Source organism: Sorex fumeus, unplaced genomic scaffold (genome assembly GCF_029834395.1).
Source record: "Sorex fumeus unplaced genomic scaffold, SorFum_2.1 ptg000111l, whole genome shotgun sequence".
Taxonomy (NCBI): domain Eukaryota; kingdom Metazoa; phylum Chordata; class Mammalia; order Eulipotyphla; family Soricidae; genus Sorex; species Sorex fumeus.
Window position 1 is genome coordinate 8,729,981 of NW_026606168.1, and position 26,398 is coordinate 8,756,378.

A 26,398-nucleotide genomic window follows, 5' to 3' on the forward strand; every position below is an offset into this window, starting at 1 on the left:
GCACCTGGTACCCGCTACTAATAAACAGGATTGTCTCACATTTGCAAGGCACTTATTGATGCTGACAAATCGACCGACAGGTTCCAATAGCGGCAGCGCCATACATAACAACGGCCGCACGCCTGCCTTTCCTCCTCCGACCACGGTAACCACCGCCACGTGCTTCTGGACCGTGGATTAGGAGCTCAGGCTCCGACGGGTCCGGCACGCGGGTCACCACCGCCCCCGGGCCTTCGCCCTTGACCCCAGACCTCCAGGCGCGGGGACAGCGGAGTTCGCCCCGAGGCGCCGCGAAGTTGCAGCGCCCGGGGAGGACCTCGGGGGCGGGCCTGGCGCGCAGGTGGCCTCACCCCACCCGGAGGAGGCGGGTTCAGCTCAGCCCAGCTAGCCGGCAGCCGCGAGCAGCCCGCAAGCCTCTCGCCGCTGCCCCCGGGCCCGCACGCGCGCCGCCAGCCCCCAGGACGCTCCCGGCCGCCGCCCCCGCCTCGCCGCGCCCCGCAGGCATCCCGGAGCCCACCCGGCCGCCGAGCTGCACGCCCGGAGTGCGCCCTCCGCCCTCGAGGGGACCGGGGGGCCCGCCAGCATCATGCTGCCCGCCCTCTACACGGCGCTGGCGGGGCTGCTGCTCCTGCCGCTGCTCGTGAACCTCTGCTGCCCCTACTTCTTCCCGGACGTGAGATACTTCTTGCGGGTGGCCGGCGTGGCCCGGCGGGTGCGCAGCTACGGGCAGCGGCGGCCGGTACGCACCATCCTGCAGGTGTTCCTGGAGAAGGTGCGCCAGGTGCCACACAAGCCCTTCCTGCTGTTCCGCGACGAGACGCTCACCTACGCGCAGGTGGACCGCAGGAGCAACCAGGTGGCCCGGGCGCTCCGCGACCACCTGGGGCTGCGCCAGGGGGACTGCGTGGCCATCTTCATGGGCAACGAGCCGGCCTACGTGTGGCTGTGGCTGGGGCTGGCCAAGCTGGGCTGTGCCATGGCGTGCCTCAACTGCAACATCCGCGCCAAGTCCCTGCTGCACTGCTTCCAGTGCAGCGGCGCCAAGGTGCTGCTGGCGTCGCCAGGTGAGCCCCGGAACCGCGCCGCCCCCGCGCCGCGCTCCGCAATTCAGAAAGGGCAGCTGGGTGCAGAGCCGACCCTCCCACCCCCCAACCCCCCAGAGGTCGAGAGGAACGGGAGAGGGCGACGTTTCCTGGCAACGCTCATTAATGATCATTAGAACTGCCCCGAGGTGGACACTGGCCTTGCCAGGCACAGAGTAAAGCGCTGTACCCGGTGTGCGTTTAACACGCGGACACGGTGAGGGCTAGTTGTGGGATTTTATAGACGGGAACACTGAGTACCAGGGCTAAAGCGCCGTTCGAAGGTGACAGCAAGGAGGAGGGACAACGGGAGTGTGTTCCTCCAGAGTCCCAGCTCTTGGTTTTTGGGTTTTTGTTTTGTTTTGTTTTGTTTTGCTCTGTGTGTGTGTGTGTGTGTGTGTGTGTGTGTGTGTGTGTGTGTGTGTGTGTGTGGTTTGGGAGCTACACCTGGCGGTGCTCAGGGCTTACTTCTGACTCCGCTCAGGGATCACTCCTAGCAGGCTCAGGAGACCCTAGGGGGTGCTAGGGATCTAATGAGGGTCTGCTATGTGCAAGGCAAGCGCCCTACTCACTGCGCTATGACTCCAGCCCCAGAGTTCTGGCTTTTAACCTAAAAAGACTTCTAAACGCAATGGCTCTTGAGTGCGGATCCCCTGCGTGCAGGTCTTTCCCTCTGCTGCTTTAGGAGAGGAAAGTCACCTCCCCTTTCTGTCCTCTGGCTTCTGGATAATAACTTGGGCTTCTGGGCTGAGATCAGTTCTCAGGGGCTGTTAGCACCCGTGGCTTCTCACTGCAGAGAGGTGAGCCTAGCTCATCCCCAGAGAGAATATTTGGGAGGAGAACTGAAGTGTCCTCCTGAGCTGGTTTTGCATCCTTAGCAATACTGACCCCTGATTTCTGTGGTTACCTGGGGCCTTTTCAATAAGAGCTGATTTGGTAACTTCCCACTACAGAGGTGGCAAGGCCAGAAAGAAACCAATCACCTCTGACCAAGACCAAGACAACCTTCTCAGAAAGCCTCTCTCTGTGTTTGAGGAAGGCCAGGGACTGTTTCTCACTCAGAAGAGGCTTCAGCATGAATTTGCTGAGAAATGGCATAGAGGGGATAATGGGAGCCAGGGCCTGCTTCCCTCTATTCCAAGCCCCATGCTGGATGCTTTTATAACCCTGGGAGAAACATATCTCTACCCCACTATGCACATAAGGCCACTAAGGCTTATGATCCCAGCCTCCCCCGTCTGTCCAACTTCAAAGCACATACCTTCCTCATATTTTGCTGCTCCCCGCTGCACGGCTGTTAAGCATAAAGTTGGGGAGCCAGGAGATAACTCAAAGGGCTGGACCTGTGCTTTGCATTCCAGAAGTCCACATTCAATCCCCAAGATCACAAAGTGCCCTGAGCCCTGAGCTGGGAAAGACCCCCAGCACCTCTGGGTGTACCCTCAAAACAAAATTGTAAAGATAGTGGGACACACACACGAGATATCTATTCCATTAAGGAACCCAGGAAATTCATAGACCTGTTTCCTGTGGCAGAAAATAAGTAAATCACAAAAGAAGTGCTTTGTCTAAAACCTGAAAATCAGAGAGCTAAAGAGTGTTAGAGCCAAGTTATTCGGAGAGGATAGTCTTTTCAAGAAACTTGCTTTTTCTTTTTTGTTTTGGGGTCATGCCCAAAGGTGCTCATGGCTTACTCCTGGATCTGCTCCTAGGGATCACTCATGGCAGTTTCGAGGGACTATATGGGACTGAACCCTGCAAGGCAAACACCCTACCTGCTGTACTATCCCACCAGCCCCATAAATCTTCAACTATCTCTAGTTATCTGAGGAAGGGATTGACTTCATCCCTTGCTAATTGGAAGCAGCTCGTCAACCTAGCACTTCATCAGTCAGTTGAGAGGGAAGTGATTGTTGCAGTGAAATTCCCACCTTCAGATCAAATTTGAACTAGAATTGCCAGGGGATCTAGGTCACGTTCTCTCTGCAAACTGATCTCTGAGAGAAACCACATATTTGAAGAACATTACTCTTTGTTCAGGTTGCTAAGAGGCCTTTGCACACCTCGCACCTCGGACCTGAGATGGTTCACTGGAGAGGGGGCCAGCTGAGGTCAAGGCTGCCTACTTAGCAAGGTGGCCAGGTGGTGACAGAGGTGAATTCTTCCAGTTCTCTCCAGCTTGGCAAGGATGGCAGATCATCCAGCTTTATTTTGTGTGCGATCCTTCAATAAAAAGTTTAGCAAAGAAAATTCAGTGAACACAAGAAACATGTGGGAAGCTGATTTTTAAAAAATTTGACTCCTGATTCTCATCCCCACCCCTCCCAATCACTAATTCATTAGGGCCCCCGAGAGGGCCCAGGGAAGTGTTGTTTGGTGTTTTGTTTTTGGTTTGGGAGTTTTTCTGGATTTGGGGTCACACTCAGAGATGCTCAAGGATTACTCCTGGCTCTGCACTCAGGAATGTCTCCTGACAGTACTCGGGGAGCCATGTGAAATGCCGGGTATTGAAACCCAGTCAGTGGTGGTATATAAGGCAAACACCCTACCTGCTGTACTATCCCTCAGGCCCAGAAGTGTACTACCACACCCCATGATGATTTTGAAGTGGATGGTCTGTTGAACTGAGCTTTGAGAAGCCATCCATGGAGTTCCCTTATGTTTAAACAGAGACCCCTCCGGGGCTATACAACTTTATAGCTTCACACGGGTGAAAGCTGCAACAGGTGAGAAGCAGGAGATGAGATTTGTAAGAAATTCAGAGTATTTTTGCAAAACAAGATAGATCAGGGTGAGAAGCTGTCAGAGCAGAATGGTAACAGTTCAATGAGCTTTTACTTGTGAGTTTCACCTTAGGACTTCTGAACTAGTCAGAGAGCTTAGACTGCAGCTATTTAAAATTCTGGAGAATTTATAAATAATAAGCACTGGTGGCACTTATTGTGAGGATGGAGCTCATTGTCACAAATGTTGGTGACTCTTTACAAAGCTTAAAAGGGCTCAACCCTACCAGAAGTTTCAGTACCCTTCTGCAGAATTTACTGTCAAACAAAAGCAGCACCCATCTTCCAAAAATATGAATTCTCTCTGTAGTAAGTTTCTGGATTCTCATCCTTCCAAAGATAATACACCCAGTTGGAAGATGGCCTTCTTTAGTCTGAACCTGTATATGTGTTGTAGTCGATAGTAACCAATTTGTCAGGCAGCTTGTTTTAAAAGCCACTTCCTCCAACAGAGCATATGGATAAAGCAGGAAAGCATATTTAATTTCATTCAAATTATAATGTTTTATTTAAATAAATATCCAACAAAGCTCCAAAAGGTAACACTGGCTTGGTTTCCATTTACACCAGCATTAAAATCATCACTAAACTAGATCTTCTTTTGGAACGGTAAACCAGAACTCTCCTCACTGTCTGATCCAGCCTAACTGCAAGGCCCCACTTGGAAGACCTACATTTATACAAGGTTTATAAAAGCTAAATATTTTCTATTACAAGACAGAGACCCAGAGAGATTATAAAATGTTCCAGATTATCCTTAAACTGGTGCAAGATTGTGAGAAAATAAAGTTGGACCTCCTTTAAAACAATACAGTAGCTGAGGAGAGAGTTACGCGGTCTAAGGGGCTTGCATTGCATATGACTAATCCTGGGTAGAACCCTCACATTTCTGTGGTCCTTCTGGACACCGCCAGGACTGATCCCTGAGTTCAGAGCCAGGAGTAGAACCTCCAAATATGACCCCGAAATGAATAAATAAAACTCCAAAATGAATAAATAAAATAAAACTATATGATAACTAAAAATGCTTCCAGCAACTTTTCAAATGATTGCAACATTGAGAATATAAAACAGGGAAAGTTGAATATGAAACTGAGGACAGGGTGAAGGGATACAGTTGATGTGACTGACCATATGCCTAATATGTGTGGGCCTTAACCGTGATCTTCTTAAAGTAAAAAAAAAAAAAGGAAATAAAAAAGAAAAAATCAGGGCTAACGAAAACTCTTATTATACACATTTTTAAGGTTAGATTGAGAAAAACAGATGTATAGAAATTTCATTTGGAATCAAGAAAAGTTGAAAGAGTCCTTACAAGATATGAGCTAGTCACTGTGATGGGGTGGGAGCACCTAAAGGGTGATGGGGTGACTTCATCTAAGGAGCTTCCAAGTTAGTACAAGACTGAGCATCCCACACAAATTATTGTGACTCCCAGAGTACAGGAGAGGTATGCCCGAAAAACAAACAAAAAATATCAGAGAGAAAAAAAGAATGGAGGATCAAGGCAGGCTTATGCCTATAGGAACCCCGGGCAATTTCCCTTTATCCCCGAGTACAAGGATAGGCTTCATTGAGGAGTTTTTATGTAAGGACAAAATAGGCTGGGTTTAAACAATAGGGATTTGAAAGAGGGATATGTTAGGGAACCTGTAACCCCCCTTTGGTGGGGAGTTGGAGCCACACACCTGGCTGTGCTCGGGCTTATTCCTGACTCTGTACTCAGGATCCTGGAGATGTTGTGCTTGAGAAACTGTGTGCAGTACTGGGGACGCACCTGGTTGACTACACGCAGGGCAAGCATCCTACCCACTGAACTATGTCTCCAGTCCTAACAATGGGGCCTTTTTTTTAAAAAAATTTATTAGTGAAACACCATGAGGTACAGTTGTAGACTTACAAATTTTTGTGCTTGGGTTTCAGTTATACAATGATCGAGTACCTGTCTCTCCACCAGTGCCCATTCTCCACCTTTTATTGTCTTTTACTAAAGAGACATATAGTAGAGAAGAATAGGAACTTTTCACCCCAGTAATGGCCAACAGCAGTAGTCTCTTCCCCAAAGAAGATAATTTCCAATGACAACTTTAGTCAGAGAAATATCTTATCTCTACTCTTCTCTCTAGGCTGCCCAAGAAGGAACACAGCTGAGTTTCTTCAATGAACTTTGATGATCCCAAAGACATATCATTATCTCATATTTCTTTGAATAATGCCTTAATAATACCTGGTAGATAGTCACTCAATAAATATTTGTCAAGTTAATGAGTTCCACCAGTCTGGTTGGTTTAAGTGGGCTTTCTTCTCTGAAGCTTAAGAACCACTGCCTTGGTATAAAGTCTTTTCTCAAGTCTTTCTTGAGAAAATGAGGTTTTAAAAATCAACTATAAGGTCAGAGAGACAGCTCAGTTGGCTGAGCAATGCTTTGCATGGGGGGAAGGCCTGGATTCAATATCCAGCAAGAAAAAAATAAGGAATGATATCTAATCCAGGGCTTCTTAAAAATTTTCCATTTACAACCCCTTTCTTCAAGAAATGCCACAGTTCAGCACTGTCAGAAACACCTCAGGTTGATTATGGTAGCTGATTTTTGAAGTTTCATTTGTTGGCATTTGGTGTTGGGGGAATATTTTTTCAACTTTTATCTGGGGTTGTTACTGTGTCTGGCATATCGAATACTCTCGGTAGCTTGCCGGGCTCTCCGAGAGGGGTGGAGGAATCGAACTCGGGTCGGCCATGTTGGCCGCGTGCGAGGCAGACGCCCTACCCGCTGTGCTATCGCTTCAGCCTTTACTTTTACTTATTTATCTGGGGTCTGTAATTCCTAATATTGTTAATCATAGAGTTTTAGGAACACAATGTCTTCCTGGTATCACACGTGGCACCAGTATCAGGGTCCCTCCACCATTGTCTCAGGGTTCTTTCCCACCCTGTCCCTACCCTCTTAACAAGTTCAGGTCTACTGACCAACTCTTTTGCCATGGTCTAACTTTATTTCTGTATGTTCCACATATGAGAGAGATCATTCTCTTCCTCTGCATTCATTCAGCCAAATAACCTCTATTTCCAGCCACACTGGAGCAAGCTGCCTGAATGTATCTTTACTTATATCATAGATATATCATTTCATAGATATAGCATATTTCATAGATATATCACAGATTCTTTATCCACTCGTCTTTTTGGGGCCACTTGGGTTGTTTCTGCATATTGGCTACTAAGAACAGCACAACCATGAGCATATAAGTGCACTTTATTTTTTCAAAATATCATTTCGGGTCTCTTGGAGTGGATGTCGAGAAATGGAATGGCTGGGTCAGAGAGAAATTCAACTCCTGGCTTTTTGAGAAGTTTCCATTGTTTTCTGTAGAGACTGAGCCAGATGACTTTTCTGATAAGTAGATGAGGGGTCTTTTTTAACACATTCCTGACAACACTGGGTGTTTCTACTCTTTCTGATATGTGTGGGTCTCATGGGTGTGAGGTAATATCTCATTATTGCTTTGATTTGCACTTTCATGATAATAATAAGTGATGAGGAACATTTTAATATACATATTGGCATCAATATGTCTTTTTTAAAGAAATATCCGTTCAGCTTTTCTCATTTTTTATAGGGTCGTTTGGTTTTTATTGTTGGTACATTTTATGAGTGCTTTTTATATTTTGGATAGTCCCTTTTGTCAGATGTATGGTGAGCAAATATTTTCTCCCTGTCCATAGGGTATTTTTTAATTCTAGCCATCATTTCTTTTGAAATTCAGAAACTTCTTAATTTTATGTATACCTATTTATTTACTTTTGCTTCTATTTGTTTGGCCAATGACATTGACTCATTGAAGATACTTCAAGAGTCACCATCACAAATTATTCTGCCTATATTCCCCTTGATACGGTTTATGGCTTTGGATCTAATAAGGAGGACTGCTTCACTTTGAAGTGGATTTTGTATATGATGTGGCTAACCAGTGTTCCCAGTATCATTTGTTAAAAAGACTTTCCTTGCTCCACTTCATACATCTACATACTTGATCCAAGATTAGTCTTCCATATACCTGAAGGTCTAATCTCTGGGCTCTCAATTCTATTCTATTGGTCTGAGAGTTTGCCTTTCTTGAATATCACATCATAGCTTTATAGTGTAATTTAAAGTTAGGAAAAGAAAAGCCTCCCCCACCCCCAGTATTGCTTTGACTATTTGGGTGTGGGGGGCAGGGGTATACCTCCAAATAAATTTTAATGTCCATTTCCTTTAAAAAATGCCATGGATTTTTTTATGGGAACGCTATTAAATCTATCAAATTTGGATTGTCATATTATTTCACTTTATTTAGGGGAAAGGAGTGTTGGATTGGTGGGCCATACCCACAATGCTCAGAAATCACTCCTGGTCATACTTGGGGAACCATATGTGGTGCTGGGGAATCAAACCAGGACCAGTTACTTGCAAAGCTATCATCTTACCCCAATAATATCTCTTTAGCTCCAGGATGGTCATTTTAACAATGCTAATACTTTCCATCTATTAACAGGGTGTGTGCTTCTATTTCGTTGAGTCTTTTATTTCTTTTCTTCTATTTGCTTGTAATTTTATTTGTATGTCTTTGTCTTATGGGGTGTAGATAGGTGTGGGAATCAGGACTTACTCTTGGCTCTGTGCTCAGAGAAAATTCATGGCAGTGCCCAGGGAGCCATATGTGATGTTGGTGATCTAACCTGGGTTGATCACATGCTAGGCAAACTCCTTCCCCACTATACTATCTCTCTGAAATAGTTTTATATAAGACTTTTGCCTCCTTAGTTGATTCCTAAGTACTAAGCATTGATTTTTTTATTTTGGAGGGGACACACTCGGTGTTGCTCATGGGTTACTCCTGACTCTGCATTCAGCATGCACTCTTGTGGGCTATGGGGACCATAGGAATCGAATCTGGGCCTGCCACGCGCAAGGCAAGTACCCTACCTGCTGTATCATCGCTCAACTGGCCCCAGTAGGCCGTTGATTTTTTTTTTCATTTTGGGTTACACCTGGTAATGTTCAGGGGTCACTCCTGGCTCTGCACTCAGGAACCATTCCTGGCCGTGCTCAGGGGACCATATGGGATGCTGGGAATTGAACCTCGGTCAGTTGTATGCAAGGCAAATGCCCTATGCACTGTGCTATCATTCCAGCCCCAGGACGTTGATTTTTAATAAATTTGGAGGCACTGAACATTCAGAAGCCTGTTGTCATATTTTCAGGTCTTTCCCCTCATTCTGTTAGGAGATTGCATCCCACGGTTTAAGAAGTTAAGATGAAAACTTCTTCCCTTGCTCATTATCAAAGATTGCACCGGGGTGGTTGCATAACCCCATTCACAAGCAAACTAGCGCTTTCTTTGCTTCTGGGAATCCTCAGCAATTTGTTTTATTTAGAACTCGAAATGGAATGAAGAGGGAAAAGCACAATAAGCTGTCAGTGCTCACTGAACCTGAAAACACTGCCTGAAAAAAAACCAAGAAGTAGAGAAATGATAGGTAGCCTGGTTGCTTATTTGTACCAAATGCTTGCAGTTACTGAGGCCTAGTAGGACCTGGTAACTCGGTAACGGGAACTGTTCTGGATTTCAGGGCTATTCAGAATGCTGAATTTTGTATAAACAAGAGCAATAAGTGAGAGAAATGAAAAAATAATGTGAAGAAATTCTGCAGTTGACTATCACTGTCACTGTCCTCCCGTCGTTCATCAATTTGCTCGAGTGGGCCCAGTAATGTCTCCATTATGACAATTGTTACTGTGTTTGGCATATTGAATACGTCACGGGGAGCTTGCCAGGTTTTGCCGTGCAGGCAAGATACTCTTGGTAGCTTGCTGAGCTCTCCGAGAGGGGCGGAGGAATTGAACCTGGGTCGGTCAGGTTGGCCTTGTGCAAGGCAAACACCCTACTGCTGTGCTATCGCTCCAGCCTATGTAGTTGACATCATGTGAAATACTTATGGATTTCCCTGTTTAATATTTATTTACCCCGGGGAAGCTTATCCTTGATTAAACAGCTCCCTGAAATTGGCTCAGTTGTTTTTTGTGAGGAGTGGGGAGGGGTGTATGCATGGGTCTGTCTAAAGATTCCCCAGCACTCGTTAATGTATAGGCGAGAGAGTAGTTATTAAGTGTATTATTTCAGACTGCCAGCAACAGAAATACTTATTGTTCCAAATGCATCTCCTTTAGCTGCATTTAAAATATTACATCCTATACAAATTATTCTACACCAGTGAGTGTTGAGGTGTTGGAATCAGTCGGGATGCAAGCCTAGTAGACATTGTGGTGGTTTATACGAACCCCCACTTATTGTTCCAAATGCATCTCCTTTACCTTCTTTTAAAATATTACTCTGTTGGTGAACATTGTTGGAGTGTTTTATTTTGGACCCTTGGCCAGATACCCATGCAATAAGGCAAGCAGGACAAGCTACTCCAATTGAGTGCTTTTCCTACTGGAAGCTGCAAGTTAGCCAGCGGCTTCTTGTCACCTTGTGAAGCTGAAGTTCACTGCTCAGCCCTTCTCCTTGATTTTCAGGAATGAATGATTTTGGGACACTGCCATTTCTCTTGTTTTCCCTTCTCAAAAAAAATGGGGTGCGGTGGAAACCTCATTTATATCACCTGGATAGTTTTCCTTTCTTTTTCAACGAGAGACATTTCAAGGGGGAGACGGTAAGGATGTAATTATTCCATCTTCCATATCCGAATGTGTACTGCTTTTGTAAGGTTCTATTTTAATCCACAATTGAAAACTAGATCAATGCCAGACTGATATTTCTACTCTGGACCCTTTAGATAACTTCCTATAAAGATTATTTGTCATATCTAAGCTTTTGTTTTGTTTTGGTTTGGGGGCCATATCCAGTAGATCTCAGGGCTTACTCCTAGCTCAGGGATGACTCCTGGGGACTTGTGGAATCAGATGTGGTGCCGGGGAGCCAATCTGGGTTAACCATCAGCAAGGCAAATTGCTCTGGTATTGCTTTGGCCCCTCATATCTAAACTTTGAATGAAGCTACAGATTGCAGTCTTCCTCAGGAAGATGAACGCAAGATCATCACTTTATGGGCACTTAGCCATGCTTCCACAGATGCTAAGCAGGAGCCTGAGAAATCAGCATTATTCTAAGAGTAAAGCACTTTGTTAAAGCTTGGTCCTGAATAGCAAGTTCCCTCTCCAGAAGACTAGGGTCATTCTTTTCATTTTGTATGTTCCTTCCCCCCAGAGATTCTCTGGGCCACTGTCCTCATTTGTAGAAGTAGAGAACCTGGCATCTATAACACGGACATTGTTATAAAAATGATGTGATGTAATGTATGCAAAGCTCCTATACAAATTACACCAGTCAGTGTTGAGGTGTTGGAATCAGTCGGGATGCAAGCCTAGTAGACATTGTGATGGTTTACATGAACCCCCACCTTTTCGAGATTAAGGTGCTCTTTGTTCAACTGCTGGAAGCACAGGATCCCATTGCTCTCAGTGGAGACCCTTTCTAATACTTGACCTTGGTTGAAGGGAGCCACTTTGTCCGGAATCAAGTGCTCCCACTCCCAGCCTGCATCCAGGGATGGGTGAATCAGAAGGCATGTAACGAAAGCCACTCGATTCTAGCCTGTCACTAGATTCCTTTATCTGGGGTGACAGGGAAGCACTGTCACAAGTCTCTGAGTCTCCGAGTCTCCGTAGGACCAGAGGAGAGCTGAGGGAGGCCTCTGTTGTGACTGCATCACCATTCAACTTCTCTCTCTCACCAGTCCACTTCCCTTGCCACCTCGGCACTGCCACTCCCGAGAGGACTCCCAGAACAAAAGTGTCAGAGTCAGGGACTGGAGCGATAACACAGAAGATAGGGTGTTTGCCTTGCACGCGGCCGACCCAGGTTCGATTCCCAGCATCCCATATGGCCCCCCAAGCACTGCCAGGAGTAATTCCTGAGTGCAGAGCCAGGAGCAACCCCTGAGCATTCCCGGGATTGACCCAAAAAGAAAAAAAAATGTGCCAGAGTCCCAGAAAGCTCAGCCTGTGAGAAGTGATGTTACTTGAACAATGTCACTTTTTTTTCTATCTTTGAATCTCACCTCACAGTGCTCAGTGGGACTACACCTGGCTCAGAATTCAGGGAATCAGGCAGTGACATGGATAGAAGCTAGAGGGTCCTACACGTAAAACTGCCCTCTAGCCCTTTGAGCCATCTCATGGGCCCTTGATTGCCATTTTTATCTTAAGTAGGCGTTACAATAACTTTTGTTTGTTTGTTTGTTTGTTTGCTTGCTTGTGAACCACACCTGGTTGTGTTCAGGGGCTATTCCTGACTCTGTGCTCAGGGACCATATGGGATGCAGGGAGGGAAACCAGGTAGGCCATGTGCAAGGCAGATACCCTTCCTGCTGTACTATCTCTCTAGCACCTACAATATCATTTTTTATATTTTTTAAATTTGCTTGTAAAAGAGAAAACACGTAAGTCCAATCACATTTAAGAAAGGCTTCATAAAAGACCCTAAATCATAACTAGTTTGGCTATTAGCAGTTTATTAGTGGCATTCACATCTAGAATTTCCTTTCACATTTTGGATTCTAAGTCAGCATCTTGAGAAGAAAGGCTGTCACAGTACGTGCTGAAATGGTTGGTGAGCTCTGGAATTTCAAATCTGTGACCAAATAACAAATGCTACATCCACATCCCAGAGGACATGAAAGGAAATGGATGGTATTGGGCAAGAGTGATGGCCTTTTCTACAGATGATATGACGTCTGTGAAGGGTCAGGGATCACAGACTGCCTGGAGAGGGCCAGATGCAAACATGAGTAAAGCCCGGGTGCATGAGGCTGAGTTGCTTTGACAGCTCCCTACCTATTTGCTCTTACTACCACTGATGTTAATTTCTTTATTTTAACCAATACAACTAATACCTGAGATTATTTCCCTTTGAAAATTATAGGAGGGGCTGGAGCGATAGCACAGCAGGTAAGGCGTTTGCCTTGCACGAGGCCGACCTGGGTTTGATTCCCAGCATCCCATATGGTCCCCTGAGCACCACCAGGAGTAATTCCTGAGTTCAGAGCCAGGAGTAACCCCTGAGAATCACCGAGTGTGATCCAAAAAAAAAATTATAGGAAAGGGGTTGAGGAGATCGCTCAGGGATCAGGGAGTGTGAGCTTTATATGGAGTTCAGTCCCCAGCACTGCATGCCCTGTGTCCAGCAACCCCAAGCGATAGCCCTGAGCACTGACAGTGGTGGCCCAGTGATCTCAGAACAGTTCCTGGTGTAACTCTGGTGGTCCCCAGAACCACTGGGCCCTAACAGCATCTTGAACCACACAGCCCAGTTTTTCTGGGGCCTCCTGAGCATTGCTTTGGAGGGCCCAAAAATTTACAGAAAAGATTAAGGTGTCTTTTGCCTATTTTTCACTCCTCAGGACTATTGTCATAATCCTCCAGTGGAGCTCAGAAGCTACTCCTAGCTCTGTGCTCGGGGTCAGTGCACCATGCAGTGCTGCAGATGGAGCCTGAGCCTCCCCCATGCTAAATGGAAAGCCCGCAGAGCTTTCTCTCAGCCCCAGTGGTTGTTGCGTTTACTCCCGAGGGTCCCTTCCACATATGCAAAGCATCCCTGCGGCACAGGATTTATCTTATTCTGTGTCAGGTTTCTTTCAGAGTTTATCCACTCACGGTACTATGAGATCTGAAGTTTTCCAGTCAACAGCTTCAACTATTACTCTGTCTCTTCAGATTCTGAATCAAATACTTAGGGTCGGTTCTTTCCATTTATAATACTTTGGGCAACTTCTTTTTCCTTTCTTTTTTTTTCTTTTCATAAAATTGTTCATGGTTTATTGCATTCAATATTTCAACACCAATTCCACCACCATTGTACCTTCCCACCACTATTATTTCCAGTTTTCCCAACCACCCCTCAAGCCTGTCCCTATACCAGGCCCTGAATAATTTATTTTATATCACTAGTTATATTTCTCTAAAAATTATCATAAAAATGCCCTTGGAAGAAAGTGTGTGAATATTGTTGTATCTCACCATGAACCTTTAATTCCTTGTAACATGAAGCTTATAAATTAGTAACATGTTGCTACTGGTTGAGCCTTGTGTGTTCTTTTCTTTTTTTTTTTTTGTCTTTAGTTAAGCTTTATTTAAACACCATGATTTACAAAGTTGTTCACAATAATGTAGTTGGTCTCAGGTATTCTACATTCCAACACCAGCACTACCACCAATGTGCCCCTCCCTCCACCAATGCCCTGAGTTTCTTCTCCACCCCCAAAGTCTGGTCCCTTAGCAGGCACAAAATAGCACTGTAGCACTGCCTTCCCATTGTTCATTGATTTGCTCAATGCGGGCACCAGTAACATCTCCATTGTAAGACTTGTTGTTACTGTTTTTGGCATATAGAATATGCCACAGGGAGCTTGCCAGGTTCTGCTGTGCAGGCGAGATACTCTCGGTAGCTTGCCGGGCTCTCTGAGAGGGGTGAAAGAATCGAACCTGGGTTGGCCACATGCAAGGCAAACGCCCTACCCACTGTGCTATCGCTCCAGCCCAATTTAATAGATAAATAAATAAATAAAAATAATTTACTGTCTATTGCTTGCTACAACTTTTATCTTGTAATAGTGTTGCTAAAATCATGGCATGAGGATGTACTGAGCTGTTAGGTGAGAACTGAGCCTTCTGTGTTATTGTTTGCAGTCACTGAGATTAGTGCACTTCTCTGCAAATTTCCCGTCTAATTTTCTGTGCTTCTACTGGGCTGTCAGCTCCATGAAATTTGGAGGTATTGCAAGGCCACAGCTAAAGGAGCTGGGGTTATCAGCTGCCAGTGTCTCTCTGGTGTCTCTCCCAGATCAATCCTGAAGCTAGACCATTTCTCTGGCAGCAACAAGGGCGGGGGGCTTGATCTGTCCCTTGCCCCCACTAAGGCGCCAGAGATACAGGCACAGTGGCGGCAGGGGCTACCTGGAATTGCTCAGCTGCCAGTGTCTCTCTGAGATCAGTCTTCCAGCCTTTGACTTTGAGCTCCTGTTTATACTGACAGTTCAGATGTGTCTCTTCTGACAGCAGAAAATTGGGTTCAGTTTTCTGATCCATCCTGACAGTGGTGTCTCTTGATTAGTGACTTCAGGCCATTGATGTTGAGATTATTGAGATAAAGGAATTTATTGCCATCATTTTTTAGAAACAATGTATGTTTCTGAATTTTTCCTTGTCCCTTAAAGAAGCTCTATCAATGTTTCCCCCAAGACAGGTTTTGAGCCGAAGAATTCCCTAAGTTGGCCTTTGTCCAGAAAGCTTTCTATCTTTCCTTCAAATATGAATGACAATTTAGCAGAAAAGAGTATACTTGGTGAGGCGTTAATTTCCTTGAGTTTTTCTACTATCTCCCACCATTCTTTTCTAGACTGTGAAGTTTCGTTTGATATATCTGCTATGACTCTTATGGGAATTCCTTTGTATGTAAGTTCCTTCCTTGATCTTGCTGCATTCAGTTTTCTGTCTCTGTCACTGGGCAGAGTTGTATTTTGATTACAATGTGCCTTGGAGTTTTTCTATTTGAGACTATTTTGGCTTGGATTCTTCGGGCCTTTTGAATCCATGTGCATGCAATTCTCAACTCTGGGAAATTCTTATCTATAGTATTTTTAACTATTGTTTCTTCATCAAATTCACATTCATGCTCCTTAGGAACTCCAGTGATTCTTATATTGTTTCTCTTTAATTCAGCCAACATTATTCTGAGCTGCTGTTTATTTTTTCTCAGACTTTCTTCCATTGTCTTTTCTTCTCTAGAGGCTTTTGTATATCATCTTGGAGCATATCAATTTTTCCCTCAGCTATTATTACTCTGCCGTTGATGCCTTCAAATGAGTCTTTCATTTTACTAGCCATACTGGTAATTTCACTCATTTCTTATTCTAGTTTTCTTATTTTTGCTATCATGTTTTCTTGTACCTGTCCCATTGCTTCTTGGAAGTCATTAACTATTCTCCTGATAGAGCATATGAAGTCATCCAAGAGGCTGGAGAATTCATCCATACTATTTACCTCACTAACTGAGCACGGTGGATGTCTGCGTGGTCTCCCATTGTGTCTATCGAGTTCCAAGGGTGAATCTCTGTAGTTCACTCCCTCTCTGAAGGATTAAGTTAAGTGTCACTCTTTCCTATCTCTGAAAATGCTCTCCAAAAGGACTTTTAGCTGATTCTGGTTTGTGATTTTTGAGGTCCAGTGTGGATTATGAGGGTACTCTCAATGCCATCTTGATCAGCCTAACTTCTGGTTTTGGTTTAAGGCTCTGTAATTTCTCACCATCACTAGTCGCTGTGAGGGCTTTTCTGGAGAAGGGAGCAAGCAAAGAGCTGAGTTGTGGGTGTAGATCTGCAGAGATGGCAAAGTTGGTGCAAAGGCACAGATACTTCTCTTGATAACTTCAGAGGCACTTCTTTCACTGGATATAGCTTCTGAAGATGTGTAACTAATAAGCTCAGCCTTCTGAAACGTGCACATGATGTACTCGAAACAATGGGAGCTTTTTTTTTGACTCGTGTCCTCCATCTCTTGGCTCCAACTCCTTTTGTTTATATTTTTTGGGAGGGAAGGTCACATTTGGAGATGCTTGGGGTTACTCCTGGCTTTGCATTCAGGAATCACTCCTGGTGGTGCTCAGGGGACCATATGGGATGCTGGGAATCAAACCCAGGTTGGCCGCGTGCAAGGCAAATGCCCTACCTACTGTGCTGTCATTCCAGCCCCTGTTTATATTTTCTTAATTGAGATTGTTTGCCCTCTACTTTACATCCCATCCAATGTGGTGTGCTATACCTGGTTTATTAGTGGTTAAAATATTGAAATATCATGCTAGCTTCTTTTTTCTAACTTTAATTTTTTTTGATTGATGGAGCCAGAGAGATAGTACAGTGGGTAGGGCTTTCACTCTTCATGAGGCCAGCCCAGGTTGGATCCCCAGCATACCATATAGTGCCCTGAGCACCACCAAGAATGACTCCTAAGCATTGAACAAGGAATAACCCCTGGACACTGCTGGGTGTGGCCCCAAAACAAATAATAATAATAATTATTATTATTATTGAGGTATCATACTTTATAATAGTAATGAAGTCATTATTTTACAATTGTAGAGCTATTACCCTAATCTCTCCACCAGTGTTATCAAGACGGTGTGGTTTCTTGACATTATAAACATTCCTGGAACACTTATCTAGTGCTGGGGTACAAAGAAAATTCAGCTATGATCCCTTAATTTCAGAGTTTCCACTGATAAAAGAGGAAACAGTCAAAGCGTGCAGCTCTTCCGTACTGCAGAACCTGGTAGATACTGGCAGAGCTGGGATTGGCTATAAAAAAATCTTTGTTCTGGGAGAAGGCAGTAGAGAGCAGTGACACTTGAGACTGAATCTTCAAGAAAGAGCAGGAGTTTTCTAGGTGACCAGACTATAAAACAAGTCCATGGAACCATCTGGATAAAGGTCTGTAGATGCAAGAGCAGGGGGAATCTCAAGTGCACACAGATCAGTGAGTTAAAGGAATGGGAATGCCACGTGACTGTGAATGACCTTGGGAGCCATAGGGTATGCTAGGAGCATGGACACTGTCCCATGAATGAGTAGCCGTTGGAGGTTTTTAAACAGGCAGTGACAAGTAGGAAAGGAAACAGCTGATAAAGTTAGAATTGAAGAGAAACTAGAGGCAGGGAGATTGGGCAGGCCAGTGACATAGACATAAAATAACAAAACTTTTTTTTGCCTGGGGGTGGGGCACACCTGGCAGTGCTCAGGGCTTACTTTTGGTTCTGTGCTCAGGGTCACTCTGGTCAGTGCTCAAAGGACCATATTCAGTGCCAAATATTGAACCACCGTCAGCCACAAGTACAGCAAGTGCTTTACACCCTGTAATTTCTCTCTGGGCCCTCAGTAATTTTTTTAATTAAAAAAATTAATCTCAGGGCTGAAGTGTTAGCACAACAGGTAGAGCATTTGCGTGCATGCAGCAGATCTGAGTTCGATTCCCAGCATCCCATATGGTCCCCCGAGTACCACCAGGAGTAATTCCTGAGTGCATGAGCCAGTAGTAACCCCTGTGCAACACCGGGTGTGACCCAAAAAGCAAAAGAATAAAAAAATAAAAAATAAAAAAATATATCTTGACCCACATTAAAAAAGTTTGTGTGACCAAGCCTGTGCCCACATACCCATATAACTAAAATATATCTTTTTAAAATTGAAAGCTTTTATTACTATGTATAATATGCTCTGTGATTTCTACTTCTTTCCATTTTAATTTTTAAAAAGATGACTCACTTGAACTGATAGTAACAATGCATTGCTCCATGGTGTGAAAAAATATGTCATTTACTCCACTTTTTTCTCAACCCAGAGAATGTGATTATAAAATTTGGAGCTTATGTTCCAAGATCAACTGAACCTTCCCAGTATAACTCCTCATTACTGATTTATTAGTAAAAACTTGGCTTCAGTCATCGTTAGTTAACATGGAATTAACTGTGTTAGTTAACAAGGATTTTAGTTAATTCCCTTTTCATTTCTCTTCTTCCTTGACACTTTCTTTCCTTTTTTGCTTCACTAGTCATGTGGGACATTTATTAGAAGTACTAAATTCATTTCTGGAGTATTTGGAAATGGATTCCAGATTTGCATATAAGTCATGAACTTACATCTTGGTTTTTACCCATGTGTCCACTTGCCATGAACAGATCTATTTTAACCAGCCACCTGCTGTTTATGAATAAAACCAACTTGCTCTCAAACATCAGAATCTTGTAAGATTGTCACATGTGGTAACTTGGTGTTTAAAATGCATAACTATAAATATCAATTGCCATGTCTATGTAGTTTGCCCTGTCTACATAGTTTTAAACAAAATTACTGCAAGAATTGATCGCACAAATTACACTGTTCTTTTTTGGAACGGGGAAGTTCCCAGCAATCCTAGGAGCTACCAGGGCCATACCCAGTGGTTCCATGACATGAAGCCATGCTGTGCTGGGGATCAAACTCAGGACCTAATGCACGCTAGGCAGGAGTTCTGGTCCTTTGAGCTATCTCCCCAGTCCTGCTATCTGAACTTTCAAACACTAATTTAATCTGTTTAAATGTTTCCTTATTTGAAAACTGTCTGCCATAGAGGGAGAGGGAGGGGGAGGATGGGGCGGGTGGAGGGGGGGGATACTGGGGACATTGGTGGTGGAAAATGTACACTGGAGGAGGGACGGATGTTCGATCATTGTGTGACTGAAACTCAAACATGAAAATTTTGTAACTGTAGCTCATTGTGACACAATTTAAAAAGGGGGGGCGGGAGAGTAAGTAAATTTTTAATAAATTAAAAAAAGAAAAAAGTAAAAAAAAATGTTTCCTTATTATATCCAGAACTACAAGCAGCTGTTGAGGAGGTGCTGCCAAGCCTGAAAAAAGAGGATGTGTCCGTCTATTATGTCAGCAGAACTTCTAACACAGAAGGAGTTGGCAGTTTTCTAGACAAAGTGGATGAAGTATCGACAGAACCTATACCAGAGTCTTGGCGGTCCGAGGTCACTTTTTCCACTCCAGCTTTATACATTTATACATCTGGGACCACAGGTAAAAAATTTTCTAAAAAGCCCCTCCTGAAAGAGTTAATTAATTGTTGGAGTTAGGTTCTCAAATGCTCTCTTTCTTTGGCAAAGCTTCTCTGATAAATAATACTTCAAGGGATTTAGCTCTTTTCCTGTGGGAACTGAGCTGATTTCACAGCATATGATCCCACTGGATCTCTCCAAACTACATATATTTCCCCTTGCTTGGAATATAGAATCATTAACGCACTTCATCGAGAACAACAAAGGTAGTTCTGATGCCAGATTAAATTTGGCATCATGTAGGTTATTAGAATTTCTCTTAGTTTTGTTTTTTGATTTTTTTTTAGTTACTGTGATTTAAAATTTTTTACAATACTGGCAATTGTAGGGTTTCATGAATACAACATTGCACAAACATACACCATAATGTCTTTTTCCTTCCACTACTGATGAATCTCCCCTCACTCCCCACTATCTCACCAACCCCCCTTCCTTGCCCGACCCTACCCCACATCTCTCTGCCATAGTAAGTTCAGTTCTGTAGACCGCTACTTAGATTCTGTGGTCTGGGGGCTTTTGTTATCCTCTGATTATGCTGTCTCATGCCCCATATGTGAGAGAGATCATTCTGTATTTGTCCTTCTCCTTCTGACTGACTTTACTCAGCATGATACTCTCCAGTTTCATCCTTATAGCAGCAAATTGCATGATTTTGTCTTTTTGCTGCAGCTTAGTAGTACTGTGTATATGTATCATAGCTTCTTTATCCAGTCACCTGTTCTTGGTCACTTGGGTTGTTCTCAGATTTTGACTATACAGAATAACAGTAGTACATTTAAAAGTTTCTGCACTGCAATAAAAAGGATGACCAGAATTAAAAATACAGCCCACAGTCTGGGAGAGAATATTTGCCTACCACTCTTTGACACAGGTTTAATATCTAAGATAGATATAACACTTATAAATATTAACAAGGAAAAAATCACCTCATAAAACAAAATGGAAAGAAAAGAGGGCCTGGAGAGATAGTACTGCTTTCTTGCACATGGCTGACCAGGGTTCAATTCCTGGTACCACATATGATTCTCCAAGTACCACCAGGAGTGATGGCTGAGCTCAGAGCCTGGATTAAGCCCTGAGTACTACCAGGTGTGGCCCAAAAACAAAAACAAAAGAGATGGGGGGGGTGGTCAGGGGAAAGGGATAGAAGTGATGAACAGAAATTTTCTCAGAGAAGATTTACAAATGGCCAGTAAGTACATGGCGGGGGGGGGGGGGGGAATGCTCTGCGTTACTTATCATCAAGGAATTGAAAATAAAAACAAACAATGGGAATCACCTCATACTAGTGAGACTGGCACATATCAAAAAGAACAAAAACAATCTCTCGCATATGTGGGAATTAAAAAATGCACAGCGAGAGAGGCAGCAACAAAAGTCCGAAGGCAATATGATGGGGAACTGATCCCCACAATTGACTTGGGGGCAGGGGAAGGATGAGAGGGAGGGATGTTGGGGTACTTGGAGGGAAAATATAGGTATAGTGGTGATGGGTATGGTGTTGGAATTATGTGCAGGAGAAACTAGTAATAGTAGTATTGTAAACATATAATCTCAATTTTAGAATTAAATAATCAAAATTAAATAAAATTGGGCTATAAGTTAAAAAGAACAAAAACAACCAGTGTTGATATGGATGTAGGGAAAACAAGACCCTCATCCACTGCTGGAAGGAATGTCAGCTGGTCCAACCTTTTTGGAAAACAGTATGGTTGCTACTCAAAAAAAAAAAAAAGGAATTGACTCAGAAATTCCACTTCTAGCCATTTACCCCCTAGAGTTCAAAAACTCTAATGGGGGGGGGGGGGGCACTGGAGCAATAGCACAGCGGATAGGGCATTTGTCTTATACTCAGCCAACCCGAATTTGATTCCCAGCAACCCATATGGTCCCCTGAGCACCGCCAGGAGTAATTCCTGAGTGCAGAGCCAGGAGTAACCCCTGTGCATCACCAGGTGTGAATCAAAAAGCAACAACAACAACAATAAATCCAACCAATAAAAACTCAGTGGAACACCGAGAAAGCAATATGATAACAAGGTGGTGTTTGTGTTAATGGTTTGATCACTCTTCCCTTATATCCCTGACTTGGCATGTTTGGTGCTATAGGATGATTACAGCTCAGGTTCGTTCATCCAGAATGTCTTCAGCTGTAGTCAGCAGCAGTAGCCACTAAGAGAAAAATGTTGCCAACTAACAGTGCCATTAGAACCCTGTCACATGAAACAGGCAATATTAATATTAATGATCTTAGGGTGATTCCCACCACCCTTGAAGAAATTATGTTTATTCTCATTTTATAGATTTCATTGGCCAATAAGGGTCCAGGGAGATAATATAGTAATAAGGCCTAGGCACAGCTGGTGTGGTGCCCCTGCTACCCACCAGAAAGAAAGAAATAAAGAAAAAAATAAATGAAAAAAAAGAGGTTGCCAAGAAAAGACGTAAAAGTTCAATAATTCATCTTGGTAGGCCAATTTTAAACTCATGTAACTGGCCTTTCAGAGATAATACCTGCTAGTTCAACCACTTAATCTCTGCTGCTCCTGGTCAGGGAAAATTTTACCAAAATGTAATAACATAAAATCTGAGGAATGTATTTAAAAGGAGGGGAGGAAATCAGCTCTAATATGCTGTTTGTTATGGACATAGGAAAATTGAATCTATGAATCTTTTTATCCCTGTGGCTAGGAATGTAAGCACATAATGTATGTGTGCACTGGTCTTGTAAAAGCAAACATGACAGATAAAGTAAAAGTTTCCTTCAGGTTTTTATGTCATCAATGACCTAAGCTACTTTTACCTTCACCTCAGCAGGCTCTCTTCCATCTCTGTATTATCTCCCTGGTCCTGCGCCTGCTCATAAACTGAATGTCTAAAACTTCCTGGGGGTGGGGGGGGAGGGGACTGGAGCAATAGCACAGCAGGTAGGGCGTTTTCCTTGCATGCGGCCAACCTGGGTTCGATTCCCAGCATCCCATATGGTTCTCTGAGCACCGCCAGGGGTAATTCCTGAGTGCAGAGCCAGGAGTAACCCCTGTGCATCACCGGGTGTGACCCCCCCAAAAAATAATAATAAAATAAAAAAATAAAACTTCCTGGGGGTTTTAGACTTGCTTCTAAACAGATGAGCGTAGAACTTCTACACATTGGAGGCTTTAGCAAATGTAAAACCTATGAAAGAGCATTCCTTAATTTAATCCATAATTTAAAATTTAAAAGTAACTGGTGGATAGTTGTATCAAGGTTCATTTTATTTCCTTTGTATTTCATAAGTAAATATTTACCAAGTGACTTCTATAAACATTAATCAGTTAAGCAATTAAAGAACATAATTTCCTAACTGTTGCTCAAAAGCTAGTATTAGCACAGAATTATATAATAGCAGATATTATTTGTTCATCAAAATAAGATTAAATTATGTAAATTCCTAAAACAACTTTAAAGAAAATAAAGGTGTGCATTTCTGTTTTTAAAATACAATTCAGAGCTTTTCCTATTCAGATGCTTTCCTGGTGAAAACCATTAATTTGCTTGTACTTTCTCCTCTTAATATTAGTATGAAAAGGAATTTTATTACTGACACCATGCCAGTATCCCACTATCACATATGATGAACTGTGAATTGTGTCTATAATAATTACAGTCATACTTCCTTGCCTTGTAGCAAATCGTTGTTATTTATATGACACCTAATTAATGTAGCATCAAGCATCAAAAAAATCTACTTATGTCTTCAGAGAACCTCCTTCCTCTTCATAAAGCCAGTTTGCCCACTGAGATCTTAAACTCCCTGACCCCTTTTCTTTAATTTTGTACCCTCCACAACTTAACTGGCCTTTCAAAGCAAACAATATAAGCATAGATTTCAACTGAATCTTATAAAAGCTCATATAATTATAGTAAAGAAAGTGAAACGATATACATTCTAGTCTATCACAGCTATAGTGATACATCGTTTCTCACCTTTTAATGTGCAAAATTCCCAGAATTTGAGAGCACACCTATGCAAGAATATGAGTAAGCAAATCTATTTGCATTCCTAATGGGAGAGTCAGTGGGTCAGTTCTTGTTTTTTGTTTGTTCGTTCGTTTGTTTTAATTTTTATTAAAAACACTGTGATTTACAGAGTTGTTCATTTTACGAAGTTGTACAATTGTTTCAAGCAGTTAGTGTTCCAACACCACCAGAGTGATCTTCCCTCAACCAATATTCCCATTTCCCTTCCAATCCCTCCGGAGTCAGTTCTTATAACCCACCGGGTCTATCTAAATTGCAAAGACTTTGTTTTTAATCCTCATTTTAGCAATCTTATCTAACAGATGGAGCATTGATCATAGTTTGAATGATCTGGTGGACCAGGTTATTATTCACTGCGGCATCTTTTGAAATAGCAAGCTAGAATAAATTAATTATAATAGTCATACAAAAAGATGATGCAACAGAGAATAGAGAAATTAATGAAAAAATAAGGGAAATCTCCATGTACAAATATACACAACCTCCAATTGCATTAAGAATGCATGATTTTTTTTAGCAAGGGAAAGGGCAAAAGTATGTAATTAAATGGATATTTGATTATTTTATAGAGAATAATTACAAGGAATTTCTAAAAAGGGCAACAGAGGAAGATGGTAGTATAGATAATTTAATTTCTCTGAATTTTAGCTTCATCTCTAGAGTGGAAAATCTAAGTCTGGGGCCAGAGCAATAGCACAGAGAGTAGGGTGCTTTACAAGAGGCCTTACAAGAGGCCAACCCAGGTGCAATCTTTGTATTGTCCCCAAACCTGCCAAGTATAAGTCCTGAGCACAGCTGGGTCTAGCTCCCTTCAAAAAACAAAAGGAAGAAGAAAGAATATAATTCTACTTATCATGCATGAGAATGAATAAAAGTTTTTAGATACTGAACTAAGGATAAGGCTCAGAGCATAAAGTCCGGTGATAGTCATTCCTTTCTCTGCAAATTACTACTATCATAACCTTTGAATTCAGAGGAAAGTATGACCTATGGGTCAAATAGAACCCATACACACACTATGTGTGTAAATAAGGCTTTATTGGGAAAGAGTTATATTTTATCTCTTAATTTGTTTTACTACTTCAACCAGAATAGCAGATTTGAGTATTTACAACAAAAGCCAGATAGCCCTCAAAAAAAAAAAAAAAAACCAAAGCAAACAAATAAAAACTATTGGAAGCTTTACTTCTAGAAAATAAAAATTAACTAATTCTTGGTCAAACTGATCATGGCCTTCCCCAGTGCAATTCTTTAACCACAAGATGATGTAACTTCCTAAACTAGGTTGCTCTCCCTGACCGTATCTGAGAATGACTTATGCTTACTGGCTTAATTTTGTGGTTTATATCTGGCTTACTTGTATTTTCTTGTGTCTTTGCAAAGGTCTCCCAAAAGCTGCAACGATCAATCATCATCGCATATGGTATGGAACTGGCGCTGCTCTTGCAAGTGGGATGAGAAAAGATGATATAATCTATACCACTCTGCCCTTGTACCACAGTGCTGCTCTTTTGATTGGTGTGCATGGATGTATTGTGACTGGTAAGGATTTTCTCTCAACAGCGCATTGGTCAGTAGCCATTCATTCATCTGTGCTCCTTAAAGAAGGGAAATATGAGACTTGCCTACTTCCCAGAGTACTAGGAACAGTGTTTAATTCTGTGTTAATAATATGTTAATAATAAGGTTCTTCAGTCCACTTATCACAAACAGCTCTCTAAAGTAATTTTACCTTCTCATGCCTGATTGTCTGCTGACATTTTGTAATTGTTCAGTGAATCCAGGATGCAATTTTGGAAGCATTTTAAGTCTTCATCCAGGTTAGGACACTTGATTCCCATATTCCATAAATAATTCTATGTCATTTCCATGTTCAGAATCTACTTATCGATCTCTATCTACATTTTAGGTTTTTCCTCCATTTTTCTCCTTTCAATTGTGTTCTTTCTGTCTGTTCCACTAGCTCCTCAACCCTGGTTTAGAAGCACAGTTTGCCATTTCTTCTCTTTCCTTCTCAAACTAGAGTTGTCATTCTCTCTCCTTTCAGTAGGATGTATATACTTATATAAATTAGTCCAGATATTTGAAGTGGTCATCTCAAACAAAGAAAACTTTTTCTCTGGGACTGGAGCAATAGTGCAGTGGGTAGGGTGCTTGCTTTGCATGCTGGTGACCCAGGTTCGATCCCCAGCACCCCATATGGTCTCCTGAGCCAGCTAAGAGTAATTCCTGAGAGCAGAGCCAGGAATGCACTGCCAAGTGTGGCTCAAAAACTAACAAAGCGCCTTCCATTTTTTTCTCCCCATGGCATTTCATTTTGAACAGTCAAGCATGCCGAAAATAGCATATGCATCTACATATGTGGTTGATCAATCCTCTGCTTCTTCACCTGAATGTATGGATCAGCTATGCGGTAGTTAGCTCATCAACAGTACCAGCTTCCAAAGCAGTGAGGAATACCTTACTCATATTGTTTTGGTTCCTGCCAAAACAAGGTGACAGAGAAACTCCTAGAAGGACAAATCAATGATTCCTTTGCTAAAGCACCAAGATACATGAAGTGAAAAATGCTAAAGAATGAAAAATCAGAGTCGAGCAATAGTACAGTGTTCAGGGTCCAACCCAAGTTCAATTTCCAGCACCACATGGTCCCCTGAGCATCTCCAGGAATAGCCCTGAAGACTCCCAGCACTGCTGGAGTGACCTGAGTATCTCTGATTCCACAAGGCCTGAGAAATATCCTATCTTCAAGCCCTTGTGTTGAACCACCAGCTTGATTGAGGTTCCATAAAAAAGAATTTAAAATATTATTTTTTAATTCCCTT

At 42.8% G+C, this 26,398-nt stretch overlaps 1 protein-coding gene across 1 annotated transcript in view; it reads left to right on the forward strand.

The window, feature by feature from the left end:
- The first annotated feature begins 381 nt into the window (after positions 1 to 381).
- Positions 382 to 26,398, forward strand: part of SLC27A2 (solute carrier family 27 member 2) — a 50,637-nt gene continuing 24,620 nt past the window's right edge. Inside the window, exons 1-3 of the mRNA XM_056135417.1 lie at positions 382 to 1,064; positions 19,306 to 19,515; positions 24,957 to 25,115. Of these exons, the coding sequence (XP_055991392.1) occupies positions 587 to 1,064; positions 19,306 to 19,515; positions 24,957 to 25,115 (847 nt within the window). The 5' untranslated portion in view covers positions 382 to 586. The remainder of the gene's footprint in view (positions 1,065 to 19,305; positions 19,516 to 24,956; positions 25,116 to 26,398) is intronic.